This window comes from Anarhichas minor, unplaced genomic scaffold (assembly GCF_050575085.1).
Source record: "Anarhichas minor isolate MPS153535 unplaced genomic scaffold, ASM5057508v1 ptg000028l, whole genome shotgun sequence".
NCBI classification, from domain to species: domain Eukaryota; kingdom Metazoa; phylum Chordata; class Actinopteri; order Perciformes; family Anarhichadidae; genus Anarhichas; species Anarhichas minor.
Window position 1 is genome coordinate 17,729,920 of NW_027466474.1, and position 25,708 is coordinate 17,755,627.

General features: G+C 42.6%; 3 protein-coding genes and 1 long non-coding RNA gene across 8 annotated transcripts; 1 reads left to right on the forward strand and 3 right to left on the reverse strand.

Moving 5' to 3' along the window:
• Positions 1 to 479: 479 nt before the first annotated feature.
• irf2b (interferon regulatory factor 2b) lies at positions 480 to 9,366 on the reverse strand. 3 transcript variants are annotated; one of them, XM_076104001.1, is made up of 9 exons: positions 9,139 to 9,366; positions 7,202 to 7,294; positions 7,001 to 7,100; positions 6,049 to 6,225; positions 5,899 to 5,945; positions 5,309 to 5,444; positions 4,601 to 4,753; positions 1,842 to 1,879; positions 480 to 871 (listed from the first exon to the last, which is right to left on the reverse strand). In XM_076104001.1, exons 2-9 carry the CDS (start codon positions 7,286 to 7,288, stop codon positions 614 to 616), a joined length of 996 nt encoding a protein of 331 aa, XP_075960116.1. In that variant the 5' UTR covers positions 7,289 to 7,294; positions 9,139 to 9,366; the 3' UTR covers positions 480 to 613. The 3 variants fall into 3 exon arrangements, with proteins under 3 accessions (XP_075960116.1, XP_075960117.1, XP_075960118.1); XM_076104002.1 differs by lacking the exon at positions 9,139 to 9,366 and adding an exon at positions 9,049 to 9,073; XM_076104003.1 differs by lacking the exon at positions 9,139 to 9,366 and adding an exon at positions 7,596 to 8,996.
• LOC142963263 (uncharacterized) lies at positions 8,964 to 19,981 on the forward strand. Of its 2 annotated transcripts, XR_012957416.1 has the most exons (3): positions 8,964 to 14,744; positions 19,477 to 19,593; positions 19,687 to 19,981. It is a non-coding gene; the product is annotated as an uncharacterized LOC142963263 (long non-coding RNA). The 2 variants fall into 2 exon arrangements; XR_012957415.1 differs by lacking the exon at positions 8,964 to 14,744 and having other exon boundaries at positions 14,752 to 19,593.
• LOC142963262 (caspase-3-like) lies at positions 11,840 to 18,872 on the reverse strand. Of its 2 annotated transcripts, none has more exons than XM_076104004.1 (7): positions 18,774 to 18,872; positions 16,460 to 16,540; positions 15,597 to 15,757; positions 14,591 to 14,719; positions 14,162 to 14,337; positions 13,050 to 13,170; positions 11,840 to 12,915 (listed from the first exon to the last, which is right to left on the reverse strand). In XM_076104004.1, exons 2-7 carry the CDS (start codon positions 16,534 to 16,536, stop codon positions 12,683 to 12,685), a joined length of 897 nt encoding a protein of 298 aa, XP_075960119.1. In that variant the 5' UTR covers positions 16,537 to 16,540; positions 18,774 to 18,872; the 3' UTR covers positions 11,840 to 12,682. The 2 variants fall into 2 exon arrangements, with proteins under 2 accessions (XP_075960119.1, XP_075960120.1); XM_076104005.1 differs by lacking the exon at positions 18,774 to 18,872 and adding an exon at positions 17,263 to 18,657.
• Positions 19,056 to 25,225, reverse strand: cenpu (centromere protein U). Its single transcript, XM_076104000.1, has 13 exons — positions 25,192 to 25,225; positions 24,686 to 24,740; positions 24,364 to 24,451; positions 23,928 to 24,150; positions 23,119 to 23,203; positions 22,915 to 22,989; positions 22,749 to 22,833; positions 22,000 to 22,123; positions 21,775 to 21,853; positions 21,452 to 21,499; positions 20,414 to 20,475; positions 20,025 to 20,181; positions 19,056 to 19,513 (listed from the first exon to the last, which is right to left on the reverse strand). Exons 1-13 carry the CDS (start codon positions 25,194 to 25,196, stop codon positions 19,388 to 19,390), a joined length of 1,212 nt encoding a protein of 403 aa, XP_075960115.1. The 5' UTR covers positions 25,197 to 25,225; the 3' UTR covers positions 19,056 to 19,387.
• Between the last annotated feature and the right edge of the window lie 483 nt (positions 25,226 to 25,708).

Below are 25,708 nucleotides of genomic sequence, written 5' to 3' on the forward strand. Positions count from 1 at the left end.
AATGAGGAACAATGAGTTTGTTTGGAGACTGTATACGGTCTAAAGATCCCAACCCAGCGGATGGGCGTGAGGATGTAGTTTGAAACCTACAGTAAGGCAACACTGACTCAAAGAACAACTAAAAGCCATCTTTCATTTCATAAAAGTGTCAAAAGTCTTTCATTGGGCATAATGCATGTTGAAGTGTTAGCACAAAGCAGCAGAGGACACACTCCACCAGTGACACGTGACTGATTATGGTTTCTAAAAAGGCCAGATATATAGATATATAGATATATCTATATACACATAGTCCAGAACGGATGTGGACAGGGACGATGGTGAGACTATGATTTCCACATGTCTGCATACATGATTCTACCCTCGCACACGGTGACAGATGAGGACATTTACACCACGCACTCAGACGGGTGCAGGATAATAAAGTGGTCAACCAGTCAGTCTGAAATCTGAGAGAACCCGTCGCCCAGACGGAGGCTACAAAAATGTCAAAGGTTTCTGTCAGTCGCCATGTTCAGGCTGCACGCGGCCCCCCGGTGGAGAAAACAAAGTCTTTCTGTCGTTCCTATGCCCTGGAAGCAGCAGTGACACTCCCTCGCCCGGGAGTCAGAGGTCAGGAGGGAGTCACGTCCGAGGTCTTCATGATGACGCTTGCGCGCATCTCGTGGCTGGCCGACGCGAGAGAGTTCTGGCCGTAGTCCGGCGTCCAGCCGTCGGTGTGGTAGCTGATGAGCGGGGTCGGGTCCCGCGTGCTGGTGACCCTGAAGTTGGGCTTGCTGGCGCTGACGAAGCTGTCCATGCCGGGGAGAGAACATGTGGGAACCCTGAGAACTGACGTGTTGTAGTCCTGCCTCCAGACTGTGCTGACACCCTATTCAAACGATGACAAAGGGAGAAGGAGGAAAGGTACGTAAGCACAAAGTCAAGAGCCACAAAGGCTAATATCTGACGCATGCTGTGGTAAAGCACCACCGCAACCAATAGCATGGAGCTGAATCAGCACCTCTGTGATCCAGGAACAATGTTCACAGGCTGTTGTTATGAAATGCATTACATGTCAAAAGTGTCAATGTTACTGCATCCAAGAACCAATCACTGCATTTCATATTGACTGCTATTATTAAGAGCATATAGTAAGTAAATGTTTCTACATTACAACATAGATAAGAACCCTGTACTCTTACCACTGATAACGGTAGTGTGTGTGTGTGTGTGTGTATGTGTTCACCGTGGGTACAATGTACTGCAAAGGACAACCTCAGATCAAACTGTTAATGTTTGACAGACACAGTTCCTGACAAGGCCCTCCCTTTTCTAAGTCTCTCGCAACATTACAGGAAGGAACACATGCACACAAACTCTCACTCACTCACTCACTCACTCTCTCTCTCTATCACTCACTCACTCACACACTCTCTCTATCACTCACTCACTCACTCACACACTCTCTCTATCACTCACTCACTCACTCACACACTCTCTCTCTATCACTCACTCACTCACTCACACACTCTCTCTATCACTCACTCACTCACACTCTCTCTCTCTATCACTCACACACTCTCTCTGTCACTCACTCACTCACTCACTCACTCACACTCTCTCTCTCACTCACTCACTCTCTCTCTATCACTCACTCACTCACTCACTCACACACTCTCTCTGTCACTCACTCACTCACTCACACACACACACTCTCTCTCTATCACTCACTCACTCACACCCAGTTTCAGCAGTAAGGTTGTAGCAGGTAGAAACCTGTTTATCTGAAGATCAGAGCGGTTAATGATTCATTCATCACTCTCTTCTCCGTGTGTTTGTGTGTATAATGGAAGACTCACGTCTTTGGTGTCCTCTGTGTCACTGTCTGTGTCGCTCCCTGTAGAAATAAAGAAATATATATATGAATAAAGGCACGGATAAGCAGTTAACAAATTAGTATTCAGGGAAAGTCTTATTTTGATCACATAGATGTTGAAGTGAGTAAATTAAAAGAAAGAAAAGAAGGGAAACATGGAGGATTTTAAACTGAACCCTGACTGTTGAAGCCATTGTAGCGATTGGAGGACAAAGAAGTGAGAGACAAAGTCAAAGAGTGACAGATGGAATGATTGCAGGTGTAGACTGACAGAAGCCACTCTGCCTGACTGACTGGTTGGGGAGGAGAAATTAAAACACATTGAGATGTGAGATAAACAGATCTCAGGGTGGAAATGTTTCCAGTGAGCACGTGTGGTTATGGATCTCTTTAACAGAGGAAGCAGTCCTTTCATACCTGCGTATAGTTAACTATATTATCATTAACCTAATACAAATATTCAAACTGTTGTCCGCGCTAAAGAAACTCAACCAAAGCAGGATTTACATGTGCAGACCTTATTGGCCCGCCCACAGACAGTTGATTGACAGCTTGTTTCCTTCAAGGCGTAGCAAAAGCAATATGGAAAAGAATAAGAAAATAGATAAGCTACTTTAAATAAGAATATGTAGATTTTAAATATACTGAAAAATTAGTAATTTATAGGCAATAAATAAATGTATTTTTTATATGTAAAAATAAATATATACAGATATATAAATACAATATATACAGAAATATATAACAATAATAAGCAAACAAGTGAATGTGAAAATAAATTAAAATAATTGTAATTATTCCTATATATTTCTAGTTTTGTATTATGTATTTATTCTATTATTTATTTATATTTGTATTATATATGCATTTATTGTCCTATTCTTTTGGAGATATTTTTTATGACACTCCTCCATAAACTGACAAGTCTTATGAAATCAGTGTTTGCTTTCATTAATTGTCTTTTCTGTTTCACAACGATTTGTGGTTATTGGATGTGCTCCGAGAATTTTATTTTAAATATGAGGTTTAAAATGTAGCATTCTGGTGTACTCTGAGAAGAAAATTAAGTGATAAGACATTTACTTTAAGCAAAAAAACTAATTTATTATTCAGTTATTAATCACTATTTCAGCTCTATTATTAATATTTACCTTTATTTAGACAAAATCCATTGAGACCGAGGTCTCATTTTCAAAAGTTTTAGTCATATAAAAACAAAGATAGCAAGAGTAGCGAGAACCATCGCCTGTACAAATAAAGTGATTCGTTTTCATTGAACCCTGTTACTGTATGTCTTAATATTAACTTCCACTGTTACTGTAAAGCTGTTAGAATTGTGGCCTATCTTCAATTTGCAATTAATATGCATTCAATCCAGTTCAATTATTTAAATTAAAATGATAATCTACTCTGGCTAAGGTAACTTATCAAGAGTAAAATAATAGCTGTGATCTATACACACCTCTGCATTAGCAACCTGCTGAAATGAAGGTACAGGCACCTTAACACTCATTACTTCAGGGTTCTTGGGAGCAACGTGGGACTGTTGGGACTGTTAGTACACTGGCTGTGGTCATTACAGTGAACAGTGTGTACAGTGTGATGAGAGAGCATGTGAGCCCTTGTTGCTGTAGTTCATCTCCTTGGAGCAGAGGCTGCATTTAGCATAGCCTGCCTTATCAATGTATTTAAAATACTGTGACAGCGGGAAGCTGTACTCACGTCTGTTTAGACCTCCACCTTTATCCAGGCCCAGCTCCACCTTTATCCAGGCCCAGCTCCACCTTTATCCAGGCCCAGCTCCACCTTTATCCAGGCCCAGCTCCACTCACATCTCAGCCCTGCATCAAGCTGCGCTACAACCAGCCTCCTCTCCCTGAAGCTCTTTGACCTCATCATCTCATCAGTATCTGGGCCTCATGTTTCGTGGTCATGAAAGTTATTCTAACCACGAAATCATCCTCAGTCTACTTTGAGTTAAAACAAACAACCTGCAACCAGATGCGCCGGTGTTCCGGTTTAACGTTAACGAGTGACCGCGTGAACTGAACCGGAACACGGGAGGGCTGCATGTTTCATCACGTTACGTTTTTTCCTTCTAAATCGCGATAATGACGAACGTTAACAGTCGACAAAGTTCCGCATGCAGTGGACGTTAACTTAACCCAGCAAGTATGAACGGTAACGGTACATAACGGAACTTAAACTTTAACGGAGGGAAATGAAGACGCTGTACACATCTGAACACTGATTGGCCAAGACTCGACACGTCAAAGATGTTCTATTGTGAAGATCACGACATCACCTTTTCTCCTCGTCTCACTCCAATTTGAGAAACGCTGGCTGGCAACTCACCGTAAATGAACGACATGAAAATATGAATATAACACATTTCCATGACTTTTCCAAAACTTTTGGGATTTTATCTTTTTCAAGCACTTTTCCAGGCCTGGAAATAACCATTTTAAAATTCCATGACCGTACGAACCCTGAATAATCCAAACCAGATAATAAGAACTGATTTGGGCTGGTGTGTTGTAACACACACATACCATTGACCATGTCCTAGAAAGCTGCTGCTTTGTATGTATGGTAACCACCACGCTCTCAAAGGGTTGCTCTGCACAACTGAGGTTCCCATGTAACTAACCTATTTACGCTGCTCATCATAACAACGATATGGTAAACTATGATGTGTGTGTGTGTGTGTGTGTGTGTTTGTGTGTGTGTGTGTCGTCTCACCGCCGCATGAAGACACAGGAGAGATCTGGAGCGGGTACGAGTGGGAGGAGCTCACAGTCTGCTCTTCGTTCTCAGTGGTCACTTCGATGGTCTGACAGACGAATGGCAGCTGCTCGTTGGCGATCATGTGGTCTTCTATTGAACTGTGAATGGCTGTGAATGCACACGCCCGATACGTTACGACAGGCTGAACACATGAATTCACTCTAGTGCTGTAAATGAATTATTGATCAGTACATCTGAAGAGTGTGTTAGTTACACATCCACCCACTGATGAGATAATGTTATCTCCATCAGCTATTCACACACCTCAAACATCTAAGTGGAGTTATTCAAGAGCTATAAAATCAAAACACTGATATCATAATGTCAGTGTTTATGTTTATATATATATATATATATATATATATATATACATATACAAACACATAAATATATATACATACATATCATAATAAGTACTAATTAGAAACCATTCCTCTTGCTAGTATAGGAAAGCAGTTTGCAGATACTGGATGTTCTGGGGCATGATTTAGTTATTGTGCTGTGAACGTTCAACAACAAGGCAACCAGACAGCCAGGACCATTAGAACGTAACTAGCAACATGTCTGTGTTTAGAGTGAACTCGTCCAAGCAGAAATGTAAAACCAGGTACGACTGTACACAGCCCACAACTACATGAATGAAGCAGAGTGCTGGTGTGGTACCTGAGGCGCTGTCCGTCATGGTGAACTCCAGTGGTTCCTCTTTGATCACTTCCAGTTTGATGAGGTCCTGCATGGTGTAGTCAATAGGTCCCACATGGGCTCCAGGAGGAGTCCTGTCTGGAGATGGAGAAGCTACCTGATGGTGACAAACGATTGATAATTATGTCCAAAAAGAAGAGTGACTTTAATGTTACAGGAGCAGATGTGATGAACACCTGTACCAGCAGTAAATACAGAGCAGAAAACCTTTCATGTACACACAGACGTTCATTCATACCGGTTGTATGCACACCAGTAACTCACATGTCCATTCAAACACAGGGTCCCTGATAGAATAACATGATGATGAGAAACCAATCAAAGAGCAGGGGTGTAGTGATCCAGTGCACCGACATTAGTAAGCTTCATGCTGATGGTTTGTCATCAGGTATTTAGCTATAACAGTATACTTCTAAGTGAGGCTTATAAACAGCTTATAAACAGCTAAGACCGGACCAGGACACAACCGTATATTGATGCCGCAATCAAATGATTTTAAGAAGGTTGAGTCATGTGTGAACAACTCCTTGAGGATGTATGTGTATGTCTACCTCTTTATTTCTCTTGGGCCTCCCCTCCTTGTCAGTCTTCTTCTTTCCTAAATGGACATACAGACAGAAACACAACAGTTTTCAGAAATCCATTTAAAAGCCTCAGTAAATATAGACAGCTCAAATGTGTAGCAGTGATGGTTAACCCACCTTTCTTCATGCTTCTCTCTGAGGAGGAGAGCATCTTATAGACCCGGAAGGCATTGGTTCCCTTTTTGATGCTTTTGTCCTTCACCTCCTCGATGTCCGGCAGGCTGTTCATGGCACAGCGGAAGTTCGCCTTCCACGTTTTGGGATCTGGACGGTCTATGCCTGGCTGGTATTTACCTGCATGCACACAGAGACAGACAATCACAGAAGATTGACCAAATGTATCATTTTAAATATCACATGTGTTACTACAGAGTGTCACAAAAGTCACTATCGTCTTCCTGGCACAGAATTATTCAATTATGATTACTTCATATATTCTGCAACTTGCATTTGTCCACTTATACTGCTGGGGGTTAGACAAAGAAATCATTTCTCTCTTTTTGCTGGGTATGACACATCATACACACGTCACAGACAACTAAGACTGTAACTTAGTTATTACTATTTAGTTTGACAACAGCTGGTATGATCAAACCTTTTTTCCCCCCAAACATTTAAAAAATATAAATATAAAAAAACATCATTTATAAAAGATAAATAGGAGTTTGTAAATCTCATAAACAATTTTGTACAACTATTGTAAGTTAAGTATTGCTAGTGAGTATTTACATCACCAACAAACTGCGTCTGGACACTCCAGCTGATTGCTAAGTGGGTTCCTTTGAGCTGCTTCTCTGAAATAAATTATATTTCCCACTGAGTATTTCTGACTTATTAAAAACATTTTCCTCTCGACTGATGCAGCAAGGAGTTGTGGGACTTTCTACTCCCACTGTGTGCTCCCTAACAGAGGAACCTTTAGAGAAGCTTTCTCTGGCCTAAACTCCAACAACTTGGATCATTTTGTTTTCTTCCTAAAAAAAAAACAAGATTCTTTGATTTTAGACAGAGAACCTGTGCGGTGTCTGGTCTGCATGACAATGAGTGTGTGGTTGGATGTGACTGTTACCAGTATGTATGGCCCATCTCATGAAGAGCGGAGCATCTTTCTCCAGGTCCCAGCCATGACGCGCAGCATGCATCCACGGGATCTGGAAGATTCGCTTTTCCTAGAGACATTCACATTGTGTCAGCTCTCGAAATATCATATCAGCGTGTGTGTGTGTGTGTGTGTGTGTGTGTGTGTGTGTGTGTGTGTGTGCGCACTTACTTTGTTAACCCATTTGAGTCCTGGTATCTGACAGGAGTCGATCTGTTCCTCCAGCCACGGCCTCATCCTCATTCTCTCTACTGGCATTGTATTCTGTGAACACATTGTTTATTATAGATATCTTCTGTATGTTTGATGACAGATTACATTTCAATTCAACAAGTATTTTCTTCAAAAGTTGCTACATTATAGTATATTATGACAAAAAAAGGAGTTGGATTTAGGACAGACAACAAAACCAATATGAAAACATAATGGCTATGTGACTATATGGCTACATAACCAATGTGAGAGGAAGCAACCACTTAAAGGAACAGTGCGTAGCATTCACAGGGATCTATTGGCAGAAGCGGAATAGAATATTAATAAGTATGATTCTTTAGTGTATGCTCACCTAAAAAGAAGAATGGTTGTGTTAGCTTAATATTCATATGGAGCGGGTCTTCCCTGCACGGAGCGCGCCACCATGTTTCTACAGTAGCCCGGAAAGGACAAACCAAACAGTGGCTCTAGCGAGGGCCCTTCATGTTTTCACGTGGGAGAAGTTTCAGTTGGTCGCCATCTGCGACCTCTCACTAGATGCCTAAGGTGCCTAGAGGCCTAATCCTAATCCTACACGCTGCACCTTTAAGGTTAGTTTTTATACAATCATCCTTTGAGAGCAAAACAAAAAAAGGGAGAGTTCCATCCATTTTATCTGTGGTCGTAAAGATAAAACTCCTGCCAAGCCCATGACAGTGAACTCGCACTATCTCGACTGCTCCTGCAGTCGTGCAGTCCACATATTGACCCTCTTTGTCTGGCTGCATTAAATCTTGAATGACACATTTTAGAAGACAAGAGAGTGGACGACAGGAAGAAGTAAGAGACGTTAACGAATGCAGCATGTTCATCTCAAACAGCGGGCCAAAAACACCACCCACCCCACCACGTCTGATTTAAGAGCAGGGTTATGATCTCTGCAGTCTGGTGTGATCAAAGTCCGCTCAGCCCAGTGAGCCACCGCACTGCCTCCTGACAGGAGAGTGAGCTTTCCCAACAGGTCAGACAGGGTGACATGGCGCAGCATCAAGTGCAAAATAGGATCCATTTTCATGAGCCACAGTCTCCAAGCTTCTATATAACCATGGCCAACGTTGAAGAGGTGGTAGTAGGAATAGTGTACAGTATGTTAGTTATAATTGTTGGACAGAAAGTTTGTCCAGCTGGAGTCGTAAAAACATAGTTAAAATGCAACAAACGGCAAGAAAACCATGAGGATAATTCAATAACTCAGTGTCAGACCAACACTGCTGGTTATACTACTATGTAGCAATGTGTTTTTTTTGTCTAATTGCATGAGTCACATTTACTGTTTTTTTTCAATAGATAGTTAAATCGCACCGGCAGGCAGGCTGTGTGAACATTTAACTCAAACAGGTCTAAGTTGCAGAACATGACACGTTACTTGAGGTGCAGTTCAAATGACATACTTCTGACAGCACTCTGATTTACTAACATACGCACGAACACCTGAATACAGCATGAATAATGTTCACAAGCCAAACCAGTTTCCCTCACACAGCAGTTAAAACTACAAAGCTTTTAAACATGTCAAACTGACAAAAAACACTCCCTTTAATACTACGTTACCAGATATTAATAAAACGAAAAGTCCCATGCATGTTAGCTGTGACTTCTGGGAAATGTTCGTAACAGGTATATTTAGTATTTCAGTTGAATTAAGGGGTCACGTCTGTTTGTCTGCTAGCGTGCTGACCCACAAACGAGCCGAGGCAAAAGTGAAAATAAATACCGTAGCTAGTCAACAAACGCAGAGAAGAAACTACAGCAGTACTTTCACTTACACATCGAGCTAGCGAGCCGTCATGTCGTCCTGTGGGAAGCCTGTGCCAGCGCGAGACAACTGCGTTAATATGCGGAAATAAAAATGTTACCTGTTCAGTCCGGACGGCCTGCAGCCTCACGGTCCCGCTGTCAGAATAACAAGCGGCGCTGAAGTCGGACAAGTGAAGTTGTTTGTGGTTTTAAGCAGAAAAAAGGAAAAGGGTGGCCGTCGTTTATTTCTGTTTCTGTGTCCAGACCGAAAGCAAAACAACGGCTGGTTCGGGAAGTGGGGGCTCGAGCTGGAAATCCCCCTCCTGCTCTCGTGCTCTCGCTTTGGGTCGATCCGAGCGGCGTCGCGGAAGTCACTTGGCCGCGTGCGCGCCCGAACGAAGAGGGCTCACTCTGATTCTCATTTCTTGGTGCCACGAAAGCCAAACGAGCCGTCTCGTGCTTTGTTTATTTATTTAGCACATTGGTGAAAACACTAACAGAGCAGTACTAAAACTAATGTCAGAAAGAAGGCTGTTTTTTTCATTTGTAGTCCCTGGACAGATGTTACTGTAGTCACCCTAAGTGTATACAAAATTATAAAATTAAATAATAAAATTAAATTACCCCGTGTACCAGTGTCCTATATAGATAATACAATTGTTACAAATATTTACTCTCAATACTCTTCTTTGTAATTCGAAATAATCACATTGCCACCGCAATATTGTAGGGCAATGTTTTTAGTCATTTTTTATTTATTCATTGCTGTTTTTATTTTTATTTCTGATATATCTTTGAGTTTCCTTAAGTTGTTTGTTTTATGATCTAAATGTAACACCATTTAGTATCGTTTCCCTTTTTTTTAGTTATACGGTTGAGAACCATTGTCGATGATATTCTACGTGTACACCGTTATTCCAACAAAATATGTAAGGTTGAGTAAACAACTAAAAGTGTGATTTACAGTTGACAATGTTGTCAAAGTTCAAGAGCAGTGGAGCACATTTGGGGGCTGAGGGATGCCCACTTTTGAATCATCCTCTTCTCAAACATAGACGATCTTTGAGCTGGATTTCATTTTCACTTCCTCTGCTGTATCTCCTCCTCCCCTTCCCCTCCCCTCCTCGTCCCCTCCACCCTTTTCTACACGGCTAATGCTGGAAACGAAACAAGAAACTTGAGGCGCGCGTGTGTGTGCGTGTGTGTGTGTGTGTGTGTGTGTGTGTGTGTGTGTGTGTGTGTGTGTGTGAGAGAGAGATTAGACGGCCCACCTGCTGCTATTAGGAAAGTGCAGATTTCCACTATATTTGCCTGCGCCGAACAGATGTCCAATAGTTAGAAATGTGGGTTCGAAAGACGAGCAAAGTACATTTTTACACTGAACACAGAAGTTTCCATTAGGAAGTTGTTTTGCAGACTTACCAAAACTGCACCATTCATTAACATGATTTAAAACAGAATTGTATCTGAATATATATAGCAAATGATAATATTGGTTGCATAGGCTTGTAAAAATAATGAAAGTGTATTAATTTGTATTATTGTAGGGATGTTGAAACCAAAGCTTTAGAATAAAAAACACACAAAGCAGCTATTCAAGCTGTAACGTGCAAACTTCCTACATCTTCAGATGAATACAGTCTGCCCCCTTCATGGCCCTTTCTGTTTACAGCAAAGAGAAACCATAGTACAGTACAGGAACAGAACATGTGATGTTTGAATAAAAATCACTGTTATTTGAACTAAATATATGTAAACGGTGACAGGAAGACGTTATGAACGTCAGGTAGCAGCCATCTGGACCAGCAGGGTCAGGGTTATCTCCCTCTGACACACACACACACACACACACACACACACAAACACGTGCAGCCAAGACTGGGGAGGGGTCTGATAAACTAATAGAGCAACATAATACTTTGAACAAGGGTTATTTGTACACTACGTATTGCTGTTAAAGTATTGAGACACACAGAGACAAGAGCGACAGCTGGAATGAAACATGGCACCTGCTCGTCTGCGCGTGCACCAAGGGGTTAAACGTGTAACCACAATGTGAGTTCCAGGAATGGCGCACCTCTGAAGCGCTGCTGATTCATTACAGAGAGACGGACCCTCAGAACTGCGCTACACGTCTCTCTGGCGCCCTCTAGTGGCCGCGCGCTCACATGTTTCACCGCTGACTTCCAAAAGCGGTCCTCAGAAACTGTTCATTCACGTGAAACTGCTTTTGGACAATGCTCCCAAAGCAAAGTACACAACCGGGCTCTACAGCAGGTTCATTGCCTCTGTCGATGTGGATGTACGGACAGGAGAGTCGAGATGTTTTACAACGAGGCGCACGAATATGATGAGAAAAACAGCAGGCGGCCAAGTCCTGACTGAGTGGTGACTCACTATTCACTCTGTTATCTCCAGGCCTCAATGTGTCAATAGATTAAATACAAAGCAGCCCTAATATACAGTGTAATATTAAATGTTCTTGCCAGGTGTTTGGGTGATTCTGCTGCCACCTCCTGGTACAGAAGTCCTCCAATAATCACACAAAAAGAAGCTTCACATTGCTCCAAATAAGCTGCAGGAGACTGACAGCAGTTCGACACATTTGGTAAAGAAATGGGTGTGAAATAGTTTGTTTGTTTTGCATGTTTATTTTTTTAGACCTATCTTTCCCAGTTCGTACAGAGTTATATTTGAGTTTTCAATGTGACAAATATTATATAGCGACACAATAATACAATAACTTCTCCCAGTGCTTCCCTGCTGACGGATCATCCTGCTCGCGATCCGAGTGGAGACAAAACAAAACGAGGACCACAATGGAAATAAACTTTGCTTTATTGTTTGTATTCTGGACAATGGCTTTGTCTGTAATCGTATTCAATACATCATCAATCCCAGCTACCTGTATGCAAGCATCCCCAGAGTACAGCGGTAATGTCGTACAAAAAGCAAGAACTACAGTGGAAGTATTCTAGATATTCTACTACAGTACTCACACTTATCATGAGCATTATGATCATTATCAGAGTGTTGCTCGGCTAAGGTGGATTCATCTCGGCTACATGAGCATCACTACATTTTTAAAGAGACAGTGAAACCAACCTTTTGTTTTTTCATGTGATGAAGGCCTGATGTTTTATTTCACTCTGTGCATTTATTTCATTCACAAACTGTTAAAAACAGACACATTGTACGTGGTAAACCCACTGCTTACCCTTTAAATATACAGTATTATTAGAAGAAGTCTACATCTCCACGACCTTTGCTAATGTTTATGTGTGCAGTCGCTGAAGCAGGCCGAGTGAAAACACATCCCTGGAAACTGTCCCCACACCCGTAAGTATCTTTTCTGCAACTCATGATCATCAAAGATAGAATTAAAACTGGCTTAGACCAAACACTAAAAATAAAAATCATTAAATAAAATAATCCAGGCTTCCCATAAACCACTCTGATCTGCTCCCTTTTCTCCTAGTTGTTAATGCATGTGGGTTCTCCTTGGAGTCACAATAAAACTAATGCTGTCCTGTTTTACATGAGCTATGCGACACAGAAATGTGACGAAGGTGCAATGGATGAAAATGGAATTAGCGATACCAGCACGGTCCCTTCTGACTCAAGCTTCCCACAGGCTAATCGTTGTTAAAGGTAAAGAGCTTCTTAATTTTTAGGGAAGTAGAAGTCTTTGGTCAGCATGGAGACGATGCAGGGGATCTGCTTCTTGCCGCTATACCCGGGTAGGTTGGAGGCGGACTCAAAGCTCAGCGCCACCTTGCGGTTGACCCGGGTCATGATCTGCATCAGCTCCAGCTCTCCGTTGAAACGCAGCAGCATCTCGCACAGCGACTGCATGAACCACGACCCGTTCTGAGTGTTCCTCCACGAGTAGTAGCCTGCAGGACGGTTTGCTGAGTTAAACGCTCGTGAAACAAGGTGCACATGAATAACAAACGTACTCACGTCCTATCCGTGGTTTCACGGGTAGGACGTGAGTTGTTTGATAGAAAAGGCTTCCATCAGAAGTTACCTGGAGCGGTGGAATAAGCGTACAGGAAGTCGGCCTCCACAGGAATCCTCTCCGACGTCTGCGCGTCGACACTGTCGGTCTCAATGAGGGATCCTCCGTCCAGGTCTGACCCGCGGCACGCCTGGATAGGGTGACAAGGAAATCCAGGTGCACAAGGTAATTGTATTGCACATAGTCACTCAGCAGATTCTATGACAACATATCTAGGCAACATATCACCACTCTAACCACCGTTGTACGATCCACTAGCAGTGCTCCTTTGCTTTGTATTATCTATTTGTGCTACTGTTCGTTAGTTTTACATAGTTTTTCACCATCAGCACCAAACACTGGTGCTCAGAAAAGGGCGCTATGTGGACACAGGCCTTCCACTACGAAACAAGCATCTACAGGAGCCAGATCAGGGGTCACTAACAGCATCTACAGGAGCTACATCAGGGGTCACTAACAGCATCTACAGGAGCTACATCAGGGGTCACTAACAGCATCTACAGGAGCTACATCAGGGGTCACTAACAGCATCTACAAGAGCTACATCAGGGGTCACTAACAGCATCTACAGGAGCCAGATCAGGGGTCACTAACAGCATCTACAGGAGCTACATCAGGGGTCACTAACAGCATCTACAAGAGCTACATCAGGGGTCACTAACAGCATCTACAGGAGCCAGATCAGGGGTCACTAACAGCATCTACAAGAGCTACATCAGGGGTCACTAACAGCATCTACAGGAGCTACATCAGGGGTCACTAACAGCATCTACAGGAGCTACATCAGGGGTCACTAACAGCATCTACAGGAGCTACATCAGGGGTCACTAACAGCATCTACAGGAGCTACATCAGGGGTCACTAACAGACGGGCCGCGGTCCGGATCCGGACCCAGACGACGAGGTCCATATGTGGATGTCCAGTCAGTGTTGATGAAAAATGTAGTGAATTAAAGCAGTAGATTCCTCAGTGCAATGCATCCTGGTACATGTAGGCAGGAGGACTCAGCTTTACTCATTATAGCACGCGCCGAGGAATGGATTGCTTCACCTGACTACATTTACCATCATCACGGACCGGACGTCCACATAGAAGGAGCAGAACGTTCCCGGTAACTCGCCTGTATGAAGAAGATCTTGGGTTTCCCCACCAGACTCCTGCAGCGATCTCCTTTAAAGTGCTTTGTCAGCTCTTCCAACTTTTCAAAGCCGTCCGTGCCGTATATCACCCCCTCGTCTCCATGACTCAGCAACACACAGGCGAACGACGCACTGTCACTGTGGTCCTCCTTGGACACTAGGGACACAGGAGAACAGATGGAAAACGAGACTCTCTCATTTCAATTAGCATTCTCCTGAGGAAAGCACTTTTAGCATCTAGCAGTTTTAGTTCTCATGCTGAAAGAACATACAGGTCCTTTCATGGACGGGTACTGAACAGTTAGCTGTTTTAAAAATGAATAAAGATACATCTAAAGATAAGCAGATGGGGAGCATGTCACTTCAGCAGTGGAGACCTCAGATGAACGACAGAGTGTAGATGAGGTCACCTTGATACAGCAGTTGTTTCATCTGCTCCGTGGTCTGGTCGTTGGCCACGTTGACCTTATAGCCCAGCTTAGAGAAGGTCTTCACCGCATCGGCGGCATCCACATCCGTCCCGTTGCGAGCACTCATGCCTGGAGAGACGCACAAAAACCACAGGTAGGAATGCAGCAGACAGACACAACACAACACAACACAGGTTAGAGTTCAGACTGACTGACTGACTATCGGATCCTTTTTCATGACAGATGTTACTACATTAACGTAGCCTGTGTTCATTCCAGAGCCCCAGTAAGCCACGACAGTGACAGTGATCAGCATCAAGACACCAGGACACTAAAACTGATTTTATTTTATTATTTACACCTGTGACGTGTCAGAATGTCTTCTCTGTTAAAAGACCTAAGCTGTGGTCGAGTTGTCAAAAATAAAAAGATATCCTGTGTCATTTCCTAACCACATTCCCTTCACCTCGATGGAAGGTCATGGAGGTCAAGGAGAGATGTGAAGGAGAGTTCATAAGGATTGAGGGAAAGACTCCCGCGGTGCTAAGAGAATCATGCGACCTTATTGCTGTGGGTCTGCCTTGTCTTTAAATGCTGCTGCAAGGAATTGTGGGACGGCATTATCTCCTTTTCGTTCGTAAAGGATGGTCGAGTTCAACCAGCTCTTATCACGGCCGCTACGTAGACACGTTCGGGTCATTACACGCACTGTGCGCTCCAACACCCACACTACCACACTATTCAGTATGTCCCGATACATCGTGTGACAAAACATACCACCATGTTCTACTACATCTGGTCGCACTTTGAAGGATGCAAGCCGGCATGCTTTACTGGCTGTTCTGACCCACAATCCTTTGCGCAGCAGATATATGAGCAAGAGGGTCAGAGTCCAAGCACTGACTAATGTTTGTTTAGAAGGTTATTACAGCTACAGAACATCTGTGCAGATGACCATGCCATGACAGACACAGGTGTGTGTTTGTGCATCAGCGGGTGTAGTTACCTGTGCTTCTGTGGAAGTTCTTATTGTTGATGATCAGGCAGGTTCCCATGCGGGGATAGTCCATGTTGTAGCGGTACGGGTCAGAGCCAGCTGTGTTACTGCTGAGGGCCGAGTCCATCTCCTCAGCTGTCCTGCTGCTGCCTTTGGGCTCTGCATTTGGCCTGAACATGCGCACGCACACACACACACACACACACACACACACACACACACACACACACACACACACACACACACACACACACACACACACACACACACACACACACACACACACACACACACACACACACACACACACACTGATTAGAAAGCTGAGGAACTCGTTTCATCACTTTGAACACATTTTTGGCGACAGCGCAGTGGTTTCTAAACCTGTTCACAGTCTGAGTCTTCCATGGAAGTCCTAACTATTTCTTGAGAATATCTCATTACACAAGGTGACTCATCAAAGCAGCATCATTAATGTTCAAAAAGCTGAATCAGTGCAGTAGAATATTTTTAATTCAGCATAGGAGGAGTAAGTCTTCAGCTCTTTCAAAACGACCTACTTCATAGAAATGATGGATGCTAATGGTTTTTATAGCAAACTGAACAATGGAAGTTAGAGAGCAGGAAAAGGCAGACACTTACATCTAGGAGTGTATGTACAAAGGTGACCGACTTTGACTAGTTTGAGAAACGTTTAATTTACATCCTCGCTCTCCCTGCTAGCTTTGCTGCACCTGTTAGGGTGGGACAAGCTGCCCAGCTTTAACGCTACCTGTATTAGAATAGCTACCTCATTTTCAATGGACAGAGCGGACAGCTTTAGGCACATAACATCACAGGTAATCAGAAAGTCATCAGTGTACATGAATTACCTCTTTGCAAAAAACTTCAAAGCGTCCACAGTGTCCCCACCACTCTGCACGTCTCCATTGTCGTGGAGCTCAGCCATGTTCCTGCAGGCAAATGATCAGAGCACATTCAAACAAGATCCTTCTGGTGAAGGTGGAAACACCTCCCCCCCCGACATAAAAACAATTCTTCCAGTTCCGGGTATTCAGTCTCTTGCACTTTGTCGAAGCATGTTCAGGGTTCATCAAAACACTTTCAGTGCAGTTTTAAAACAAACCTTTTACTTTAGTTGTTACACACTCATTATGTGTATTGTTCTGTGCTCAACACTGACAACGTGAGCCCGGCTGATACTGGATTTTTGAGGCCGCTACAGATATCAGCAATAAAAACTGATTATGATGAATTATCGGCCATAGTAAAAAAGATTTTAATATATTGAACCCGTTACAGAAACAACAATCCTGACATGGTTCCTTTAGATTTGTGTTTGTTTACTTCTTTAGACAAAGAGAAGAAGAAAAAAGGAAATTTTTTTAAAAGCTAGACAGGTTTCCCTCTGAACAGGGCCTAGTTCACACCCATGGTAGTTAGTCTAGCGGATCCAGCCAGAACACTCATTTAATATGTTTGCTTTATGAACTAGCCGTTTATCCAGAGTAACCACGTATTACAGGCATTTTTAACAGAATTGCATTAATCCCCATTGAGGGTGGCTGTCTGGAGAAATACATATTTTTTACTTTGTAATTTGGGTGAAGCAATCCTTTAAATGCACTGCATGACTTTATGTTTGTTTTGTAAAAGACAAATATAGTCCACTCACTGTTTTTCCTTCCTGGATAGCAGAAAGTCACCGAGTGTCCCGTTTAGGGGATTTTTCTCATGGTATTTGGTTCAGGTGATCTGACACAGGATGAACTCATACAGCAGTCTGAAACCTCAGAACCTCAGAACACGGCCATGGTGGGTTCAAAGTGACCACAAACAGCAGACTAGTTCCTCCTGGAGGTTGTTCACATCCTGGTTAGTCATGTTTACTGGGGTTAGTGCGGTTAACACCCTGGATGGATTCAGAGAGTTTATCATACCTATAATCCATAACATATATTAGTATATTAATATATTATACCAAATATCTTGAACATACCATTCTACATAGAGTAACTGCCTATAGCAGTGTTTGAGAGTAGAGAGCTGTCCAATACTGACGGAAACACTTCATCAGGTATGTTTCACAATGATCTAATGTTGGATTCCATTATTTAAATAAATAACAATCAGTACGTTTATATTCATGTCATTATTTGTTCAATTTTGTTTTATAAAGTTAGGAAAGCGATGTTTAGTTCAGCCAGATGTTGCCTGACAGAACAATGATCCCTCCCACACAGTGAGGCGTACAGCGTTTTACCTAAACACCGGGCCGGTACCCGGTACCGGTGTTACACCCCCACTGGTTTCCCTTCCGTGTGTTGTGTTCACGTAACAGCAGCAGCTGAGCCACGTATGAATAAATACATTTGAGGAAATATATTTAAGGAAAGATCGCAACGACCTGGATTCGAGCTCTCTCGAGCAAAACGGTAACATGTCATTAAACACTGGATCTTGATTAAATGTCAGCCATCGAGTCATTTATGCATCAAGTCACCTCGTCAGTGTCCTGGGAACGTTTTGGTTTCGGGTGATCTGAAACAACTGGTTACCTGCGGCGTATCGTCGATAGTCAAACGGTGTAACACCGGTACCGACACCCAAAGCCCAGGTACCGCTATCGGAACCGGGTCTGATGGGTTCATCCCTCTTTGAGAGTGAGGAACGCCCAATAGTGTTCAACTATGATGTAACGTTAGCTCACCGCGAAACTCCATTGAGGAAGTCATTAACACATGTTGTATCAGCAGGTAGCTAGGTCAGCAAAAAGAGAAAGTACATCATATAGTGTTCAGAACCAACACGAGTCCATCAGTAACGTTAGTCTACATCATAACACACTTGTCTAATAGACATGAAGTTACATTTAACATTTAACCACGTCTCGTGCAGGTTATCAGGTGTAACGTTACCGTTCACACACACTGCTCACTGCACAAGAGGATTGTGGGAATATTGGTTCACAGGTGTGTTGATCATGTAACGCCAAACCGTAGCTGTCCTCTACCGGAAGCACCATTAGATTACAACGCGAAACACTGACTAGCTAACGCTAACTTACACATGGAATAAACCGTCTAAATATAAGTAAGTTAACTTACCTTACCGGTAAAGGAAACTCTCTCTATCTATCTATATATATATATATATGGAAATATAATTTTTCCAAAATAGACATACCTCTTTTGACAGACAGTGGTAGAAATAGACACGTATTGGTGTTATGAAGTCCCCGTTCTTACTATTACTAGAAGGAAATGTCAAGTTGTTCAAAGTGCAGGTCATGAAACTTTCATCCAATCAGGGACGCTGCTCACCGTGTGGGCGGGTCAAACCACAAAACACTCCAAGGGGGTACTGACCAACGGGAGCAGCTGATTGGCTAAGAAAACAGGCAGCGTTCTGACCAGTTCCTCAAGACGCATTAAACGTATTTAGAGAAACTGAAACTACAGTATTTGATACACATTTAATGCAGCTATCAGAGAAAATTACAGAACTCATATACAAGGGAAACCAATTTGACTACACACGTTCAAAATCACCCAGAAATAGAACTTCTTACATTATTTTGTGAAGAAAAATGATTTATTTTGCATTTATTTATACTTACAGTATTGTTTTTATTAATCTAGCAATGATCCAGGATGGGCAGGATTTGGGCTATATACACAATGACATCTGAACCACAACACATAATCCAAAATGTGAAGGCGTTTTCTGTACTAGGCTTTGAAACGGCCGTCTTTGAGTCTTTAACCGGTGTACATTCGGTGTGGGTATGGCATGGCGTACTATTTCCGAGTCTTGTTCTTCCTCAGCTGTTTCTTGAGTGGGTTGTTGGTTACTCCCAGCTGATGCTCTGCTCCCTGAATATGCTTAGTCTCCAACAGCAGAGCAGGCAAGCTGGACGCCCCGTACTGGACGGGACGAGAGGAGGAAAGGAAGCAGTGCGTCACTATGGGACGTTCATTAGAACGCTATAAAGCATCAAATCAAGGTAACGGTAGTTTGTGTTGCTAAAGTTGTACCTAAGGCTAAGACACACAGATAACCAGACAATAATCAGGTTATGATTTCCATTATTTCTAAGGTCAATATTCACTTCCCTCTGGGAGAAGATACCGGAGCCTCCGTGCTCGCACCACCAGACTCTCAAACAGCTTCGTCCACCAGGCTGTTAGGAAGCTGAACTCTCTCCCTCCTCTCTTTTAAGACTCTATGTCCGACTGCTGCTAAATTATATGTTGTCTAAATGTTTTTTTATCTATTTTGCAATGTATTTACTTTATATGTTTATATGTTGGACTGGGAGAAACGGTTTTTCAACTCCTCGGTATGTTCGGTACATAGTGGAACTGACAATAAAGCTAACTTTGAACTTTGAACTTCATGTGACTTGAGAGTGTGTGTGCATGTGTGTGTGTATACCATTTCCTTTTCTTTGGGGCGTTTGTGTCGGTAGTCCAGGTATTGTCTGTTGAGCTCTCTGATGTCATGCAGAAAGGCGCGGCCTCGTCTCAGATCGGCCAACCGGACTTCAAGTTCAGCTTTCTCCTTTTCAAGCAACCGCGCCTGCCTCTCTGCCCTGACCGATCACACACAGCATAAAGGTCATTGTGGTTTACAGGCTGGGGATCATAGGTTATTAATCATAGTTTTTATAGTGTCAATAGTGCATCTAATTGGCAATCCCTGTGGATGTTTTGATGACTAAATATATTTTGAGTTTACAGACAGTAAATATCTTACAGTAAACCGAGTTTGTAGAAAAGTAAACTGGTGTGTGTTGTGTGTTGTGCATCTGGACCTCCTCTCACCTCATCAGCTCATGCTTGGCTTCCAGCAGTCTCTGTGTCTTTGTGCGGATCAAAGAACCCACCTGACACATGCGCACACAGACACCAACGGGACCGAAAGCAAAAGTAAGTACGGCCCGGTGTTATGTAGCACGACTAAGAGTCTCTGTGAGGCTGTACGCTGGTGCTTTGAGCTGATACATGCTAACATGTTCACAGTGACAACGCCGACATGCTGATGTTTGGCAGACAGTGTCTAATGTTCACTTTGGTGTTGCTAGTATTTGTTCACTAAACAAAGCAAAGGAGAAATCATAGCTTTGAGCGGACGATGGCGCTGGAAGAAAAGTCAGAGCATCACCAAACTCATGATCATTCATCCCGAGGGGGGGGGGGGTACATTGTCTGCACCAAATGTTATGGCACTCCTTCCAATAGTAGTGGAGACGTTTCACTCAAAACCACAACCTCCTGGTGGCACTAGAGGAAAAGTCAGGGCTCACTCAAAGAATTTACTTTTTGTGGTGAATATGAATGTCTGTGCAAAATGCATCCAATAGTCGTTGAGACATTTCAGTGTGACCGATCAGAGTGCTGCAGCAATGAGTCCTAAAACACGGACATGAGTCAGCACTTTAGGCACTCCCGGTTCTCTCATCTCGAAGTCAAAATGATTTTTCAAAGTGTTTTTGGGGAGATGGTTGAAATAAGGTCCGTGGTTAACACAAGAACTGTGATATAAAATATGTCAATAAATAGCCCTCTTCTGAATTTTGAAGCTTTGTTGTGTCTTAAAAGAGGCGGTTGCTAACAAGTGGCGAAACGAGACCACAAAACGTTGTTTACTGTTTCTTGAACGAAACATTTAAGTGAACGTGTGTTTGTCACAGAGATTATTTTCTGAATTGATCCAAAATGCAACGACACAAAGCCATTGGCTGTTAGTGGAGGGAACCAGTGAGATGCTAACCTGCGCGGTTAGCCTCCAAACACACAGAATCCCCGCGTCACTCTATTCCCATCCCTAAAGCCTCTAGCATGGCGGGTTGCCATAGTTACCTTGGCATTTTCTCTCTTTAGAATCTTGAACTCCTTTAAAGACGAGATCTGGAAGAGAAGGAAACACCAGAGAACAAACACCTGTCCGGTTTGAATAAGGATATGAATCAGCATTATTCACTTCTGTTTTGATGGACATGTTATCATGAGTAGGATCACATTTAAAAAAGGAAAAGGGAAAGTTTGGGAAAAGGTGGTTATAAGCACTAAACTATTTATTTGTATCCTAATTAAGTTGAGTTTTTCTCTCTTCTGGTGAACAAAAGTAAATCTGAATCTCTAAATGTCACAAACGTAAGTAAATAGAAGAGCTAAAGTCTGACCTTTTCCAACAGTTGCTCTTCCACATTGGAGGAGAAATAATCAACAGCCTGTTTGACTGCTTTAGACTCCACAGACTCTCTGAAACACACACACACACACACACACACACACATGTAATCCTCTCCAACTGTAGTATTTGCATAGACAAATGTAACTGGTGAATAGAAGTAGTTGTTATGGTGTGGGTTAGAGCTCAGGCTACTTGTGTGGATGTCCTCGTTCACCTGTACTGGTCACGGAAGTCCAGGAAGGCCTCCAGCACCACCTCTGTCTCTGTCCCTCCCGCACCACGTCTCTTCCTCCTCTGCTGGTCTCTGGTGGCCTTCTCTGGTCCTGCAGATGCACTGCCTTCACGTGGAACAAGTTTTGTGGTTCAAAGTTCAAGAAGAATAGTAAACAAACATGTTTCTTTTTGCAATAGAATAAATGAAAACGATTCAGCTGAACTTGGGATATGAAACATTGGGTCTATTTCTTGTAGTGTTTTGTGTAACAATGAAACAGTGAAGACAAAACACCCTCAAACGTCCAGTTCATGCAAAGAAGGCTGTAAATATGATGATTTTAATGTTTGTAGTGTATTTGAGACTTTTGAAAAGCACTATATCAATAAAATGTCTTATTATTATTATTTAAATACACCCACAAACAATCAGGAAGTCAGGACGTAACCTTTAAAGAAATGCTTACTTGCTGAGAGTTCGATGAGAAGATTGATACTATTCAAATATCTGTCAGCTTAGCTTAGCTTAGCATTACGACTGGAAACGGGGCAAACAGCTAGCCTGGCTCAGCCCAACGGTCTTTATGCTAAGCTACGCTAACCGTCTCAAGCTTCATATTTAAATGTGCAGAGTTGAGAGTGTGGTGTACATGTTGTTATCTAACTCTCAGAGAGGAACTCTAGGAGCATAGTTCCTTCACACAGAGTTCAAACACATGTTGACGGGACTCTGTAGCTCTCTCCCCTCACCTGAAGAAGAAGTTCTAGATTTGGACTTATCAGACTTCCTGCCTCTGCCCAAACTTAAAACCGTGGCCTTCTTTGGACTTGGGATCTGAGTAAACAACATAAAGACAGAGTTCAAATGAACGCCACATTCCTGTGGCTGCTAGGCTCTGCTGCCGGTAGTCCTCACCCAACTCCCATCTTCATCCCCCCCCTCCTCCTCCTCAGAGGACAGCACTCTCTTATAGGCAGGGTCAGCTTTCTCCTGGAAGAAAAACAAACACATGTTCTTCACTAGTCATACAAGAAGTCACTATGATGTCATTGGCATAACTGTGGTGTACTATAGACGCTACCCGTGTTGTTGGAGACACTTCATCCTTCACTTTCTTACCTGTGGCGCAGCGTCACTGGACTTTCCACTTCCTGTTTCACTCTCTCTCTTCTTGCCTTTCTTGGTCTGCTGATTTTCCACCGGCCTTGTTGGGACACAGAGACAAGATTAATGATTTGACGGGAACACAGAATATTAGCTCTCAGAATAGAAACGTGCACGGCCGTTATGAGCCACACCAGTTTCTGCAAGCTGCCCCCTCAACGGACCCTTTACTCTAATCCCTGATCCACGTCCCGGACCCTTTGGACCCGGACCAGACTCATTGTTCTGGATGCTTTTCATGACAATTCTTTTGTTTTTCTTTTTTTTGTACTTGTGATTGTCTTTCTTCTGTTTTTACTATAAGATTTTTTGTGAAGTTTTCCTGTATATGGGTTTCTTTTTCCCTTTGCTTCGAGGGAAAGTTATGGATGGATGAGTGTATGAATGTATATTAGTTGACATGTTGGTATGTGTATATAGATCTCTATTCATTATCACAGCTATGTATTTTTCCTATTCAAGCCGATTGGATACTTATCTCGATACATGGTCTGTGAAACGTAGTTCCCACCTCGTCACTTTGATATTTAATGATAATAACCTTTAATTTGCCTTACATCTGTAATGATGATGTCATGTAAATACTCAGTAAGAAACTGTACTTATTTTTCAAATTAGTATTTGTGTAATAAATACTATTTTGTTCAAGAACATGTCGTACATTCTTTAAAAGAATGTCTTTATAGACCGATATCATCATCATGGTCTCTGTGGATGGTTTATCATCATCATGGCAGACTGGAAAGGGACCTCTGTGACCTCACCTCGTCCCTCCAGTACTTCTCCTGCTCCTCTTTCTCTTCTCCTCTTCCTCCTCATTCTCTCCGTCCCTCTCCGTCTCCTTCCTCTTCACGGCAGCTCCGCGCTGTTTTACAGCGGTCTTCGCCGTCTGAGGAACTTCCTTCCTCCCGGCTTTGCCTCCGCTCCTCTGATCCTCCTCTGGGACGTTCAGATCTTCCTCCACGGCCGTGCTGTGCAGAGGGTTACCTTGTAAGCGAGACAGACAGTTATCTGGTCAGCACAATGTTGGTGGTTTGACATCATGCTAGACTCTGGAAACAAGGCCACCGCGAATAAACTGAGAAAGAAAGGAAGAAACAAGCATGAATGTTACTGTAAAATCTGGTTTTCTTCAAGACTCATGGAGACATAATGACTCTGACATGGATCATGATATCACCTACAGTGTAATAAACTGACCATAATTCGGCTGCAGTCCCTCGAGGAAGCTAGCTTTGTCTATAGAGGACAGGTTGGGAGAATCCGTCTGATCATTAGATGAACCTTTCTGAATTCAAACACAACAGAGAAAACAATTCAAGTTCCACAATTTACAGTCGATCACGCTTTCTTTATACAACAAGGTGTAATAACACGATGACAGGCATAACGTTGCATTTCACTGAGAGAAGAAAAACTCAGCTGACAAGGGACTGACCCGTTTCTATGCCTTTAGTGCTGTTATCACAAATCATAGTGCACTTCAATTTGAATGGTGCAAATGCTACAGTGACCAACTCACCTGACTCTGCTGTTGTGGCACCGTGAGCACTTTGGCTCTTCTGCCCTTTTTGGCACTGTGGAAACAAAGACAGGGGCATTTCTTCATCATCCTCCTCCTCCTCATCCTCACCAACCAGGTGACACCTCCAAACAAATGACTCTAGTCCCTAGTTAGCATTCAACTTAACGCTAGCTTCTCCACCATTCGGTATGCTTATACACTATATAACACAACTTAAAACAAAGGCCAAAGCTATGCTAGTTTAACCACTTTGCTCACACACATCTTCCAGATTACAGTAACGTTATTGTTCACGTATTGCAGCACGAAGCTATTCAACAAGTTGTGCTTTAGCTGCGTTACGTTATAAGGTCAACAAGCAGGCCAACGTCGTATCGTTACTTAACGGTATGTTGTCACTTTTAAATTAAATGTGACTTTACCAGCATAATAAAGAGCGGTGTGTGTTATAGATATGGGTTCATATATGGGTTAGATTATAACTTCAAATGTATATTTCTCACCTCATTTGGAACAAGTAGCAAACACGTTTGTTTTGAAAACTCCGTAGCTCGAATTGGATGGAAGCAGCTTCCCGCAAAATTATTCAAGTTCCGGACTGTACCATTCCAGAAACACAGGGGTGGGATTTGGTACAATTTATAATGAAGAAAACGCGACCTCCCAAAATGAGTTTATGTGGATGAATCAAAACGTTTACGGTGATATAGTCTGGATGTAGTTTACCTTTATTAAATATTTGCACTTGCATTTTGTAAAAAATATAGTAAAAACAGCTTCCCCGGCCAGATCCTACGGAGAGCGAAAGGGTTCAGTATCTGCTCTGAGGATCTTTTTTTAAGCGAACTAAGTGAAAGAGAAAAACAGCAGTAAAATGAATATATTAATAACAATACCTACAATACAACTACAACAACAGTAGTTTCAGGACCTAGGAATAATTGTTTTTAATTTTTGTTAATTTAGTGTAGTGCATATAAACAATACAATCCATACTAAATAAAATATATTAGAGTAAAA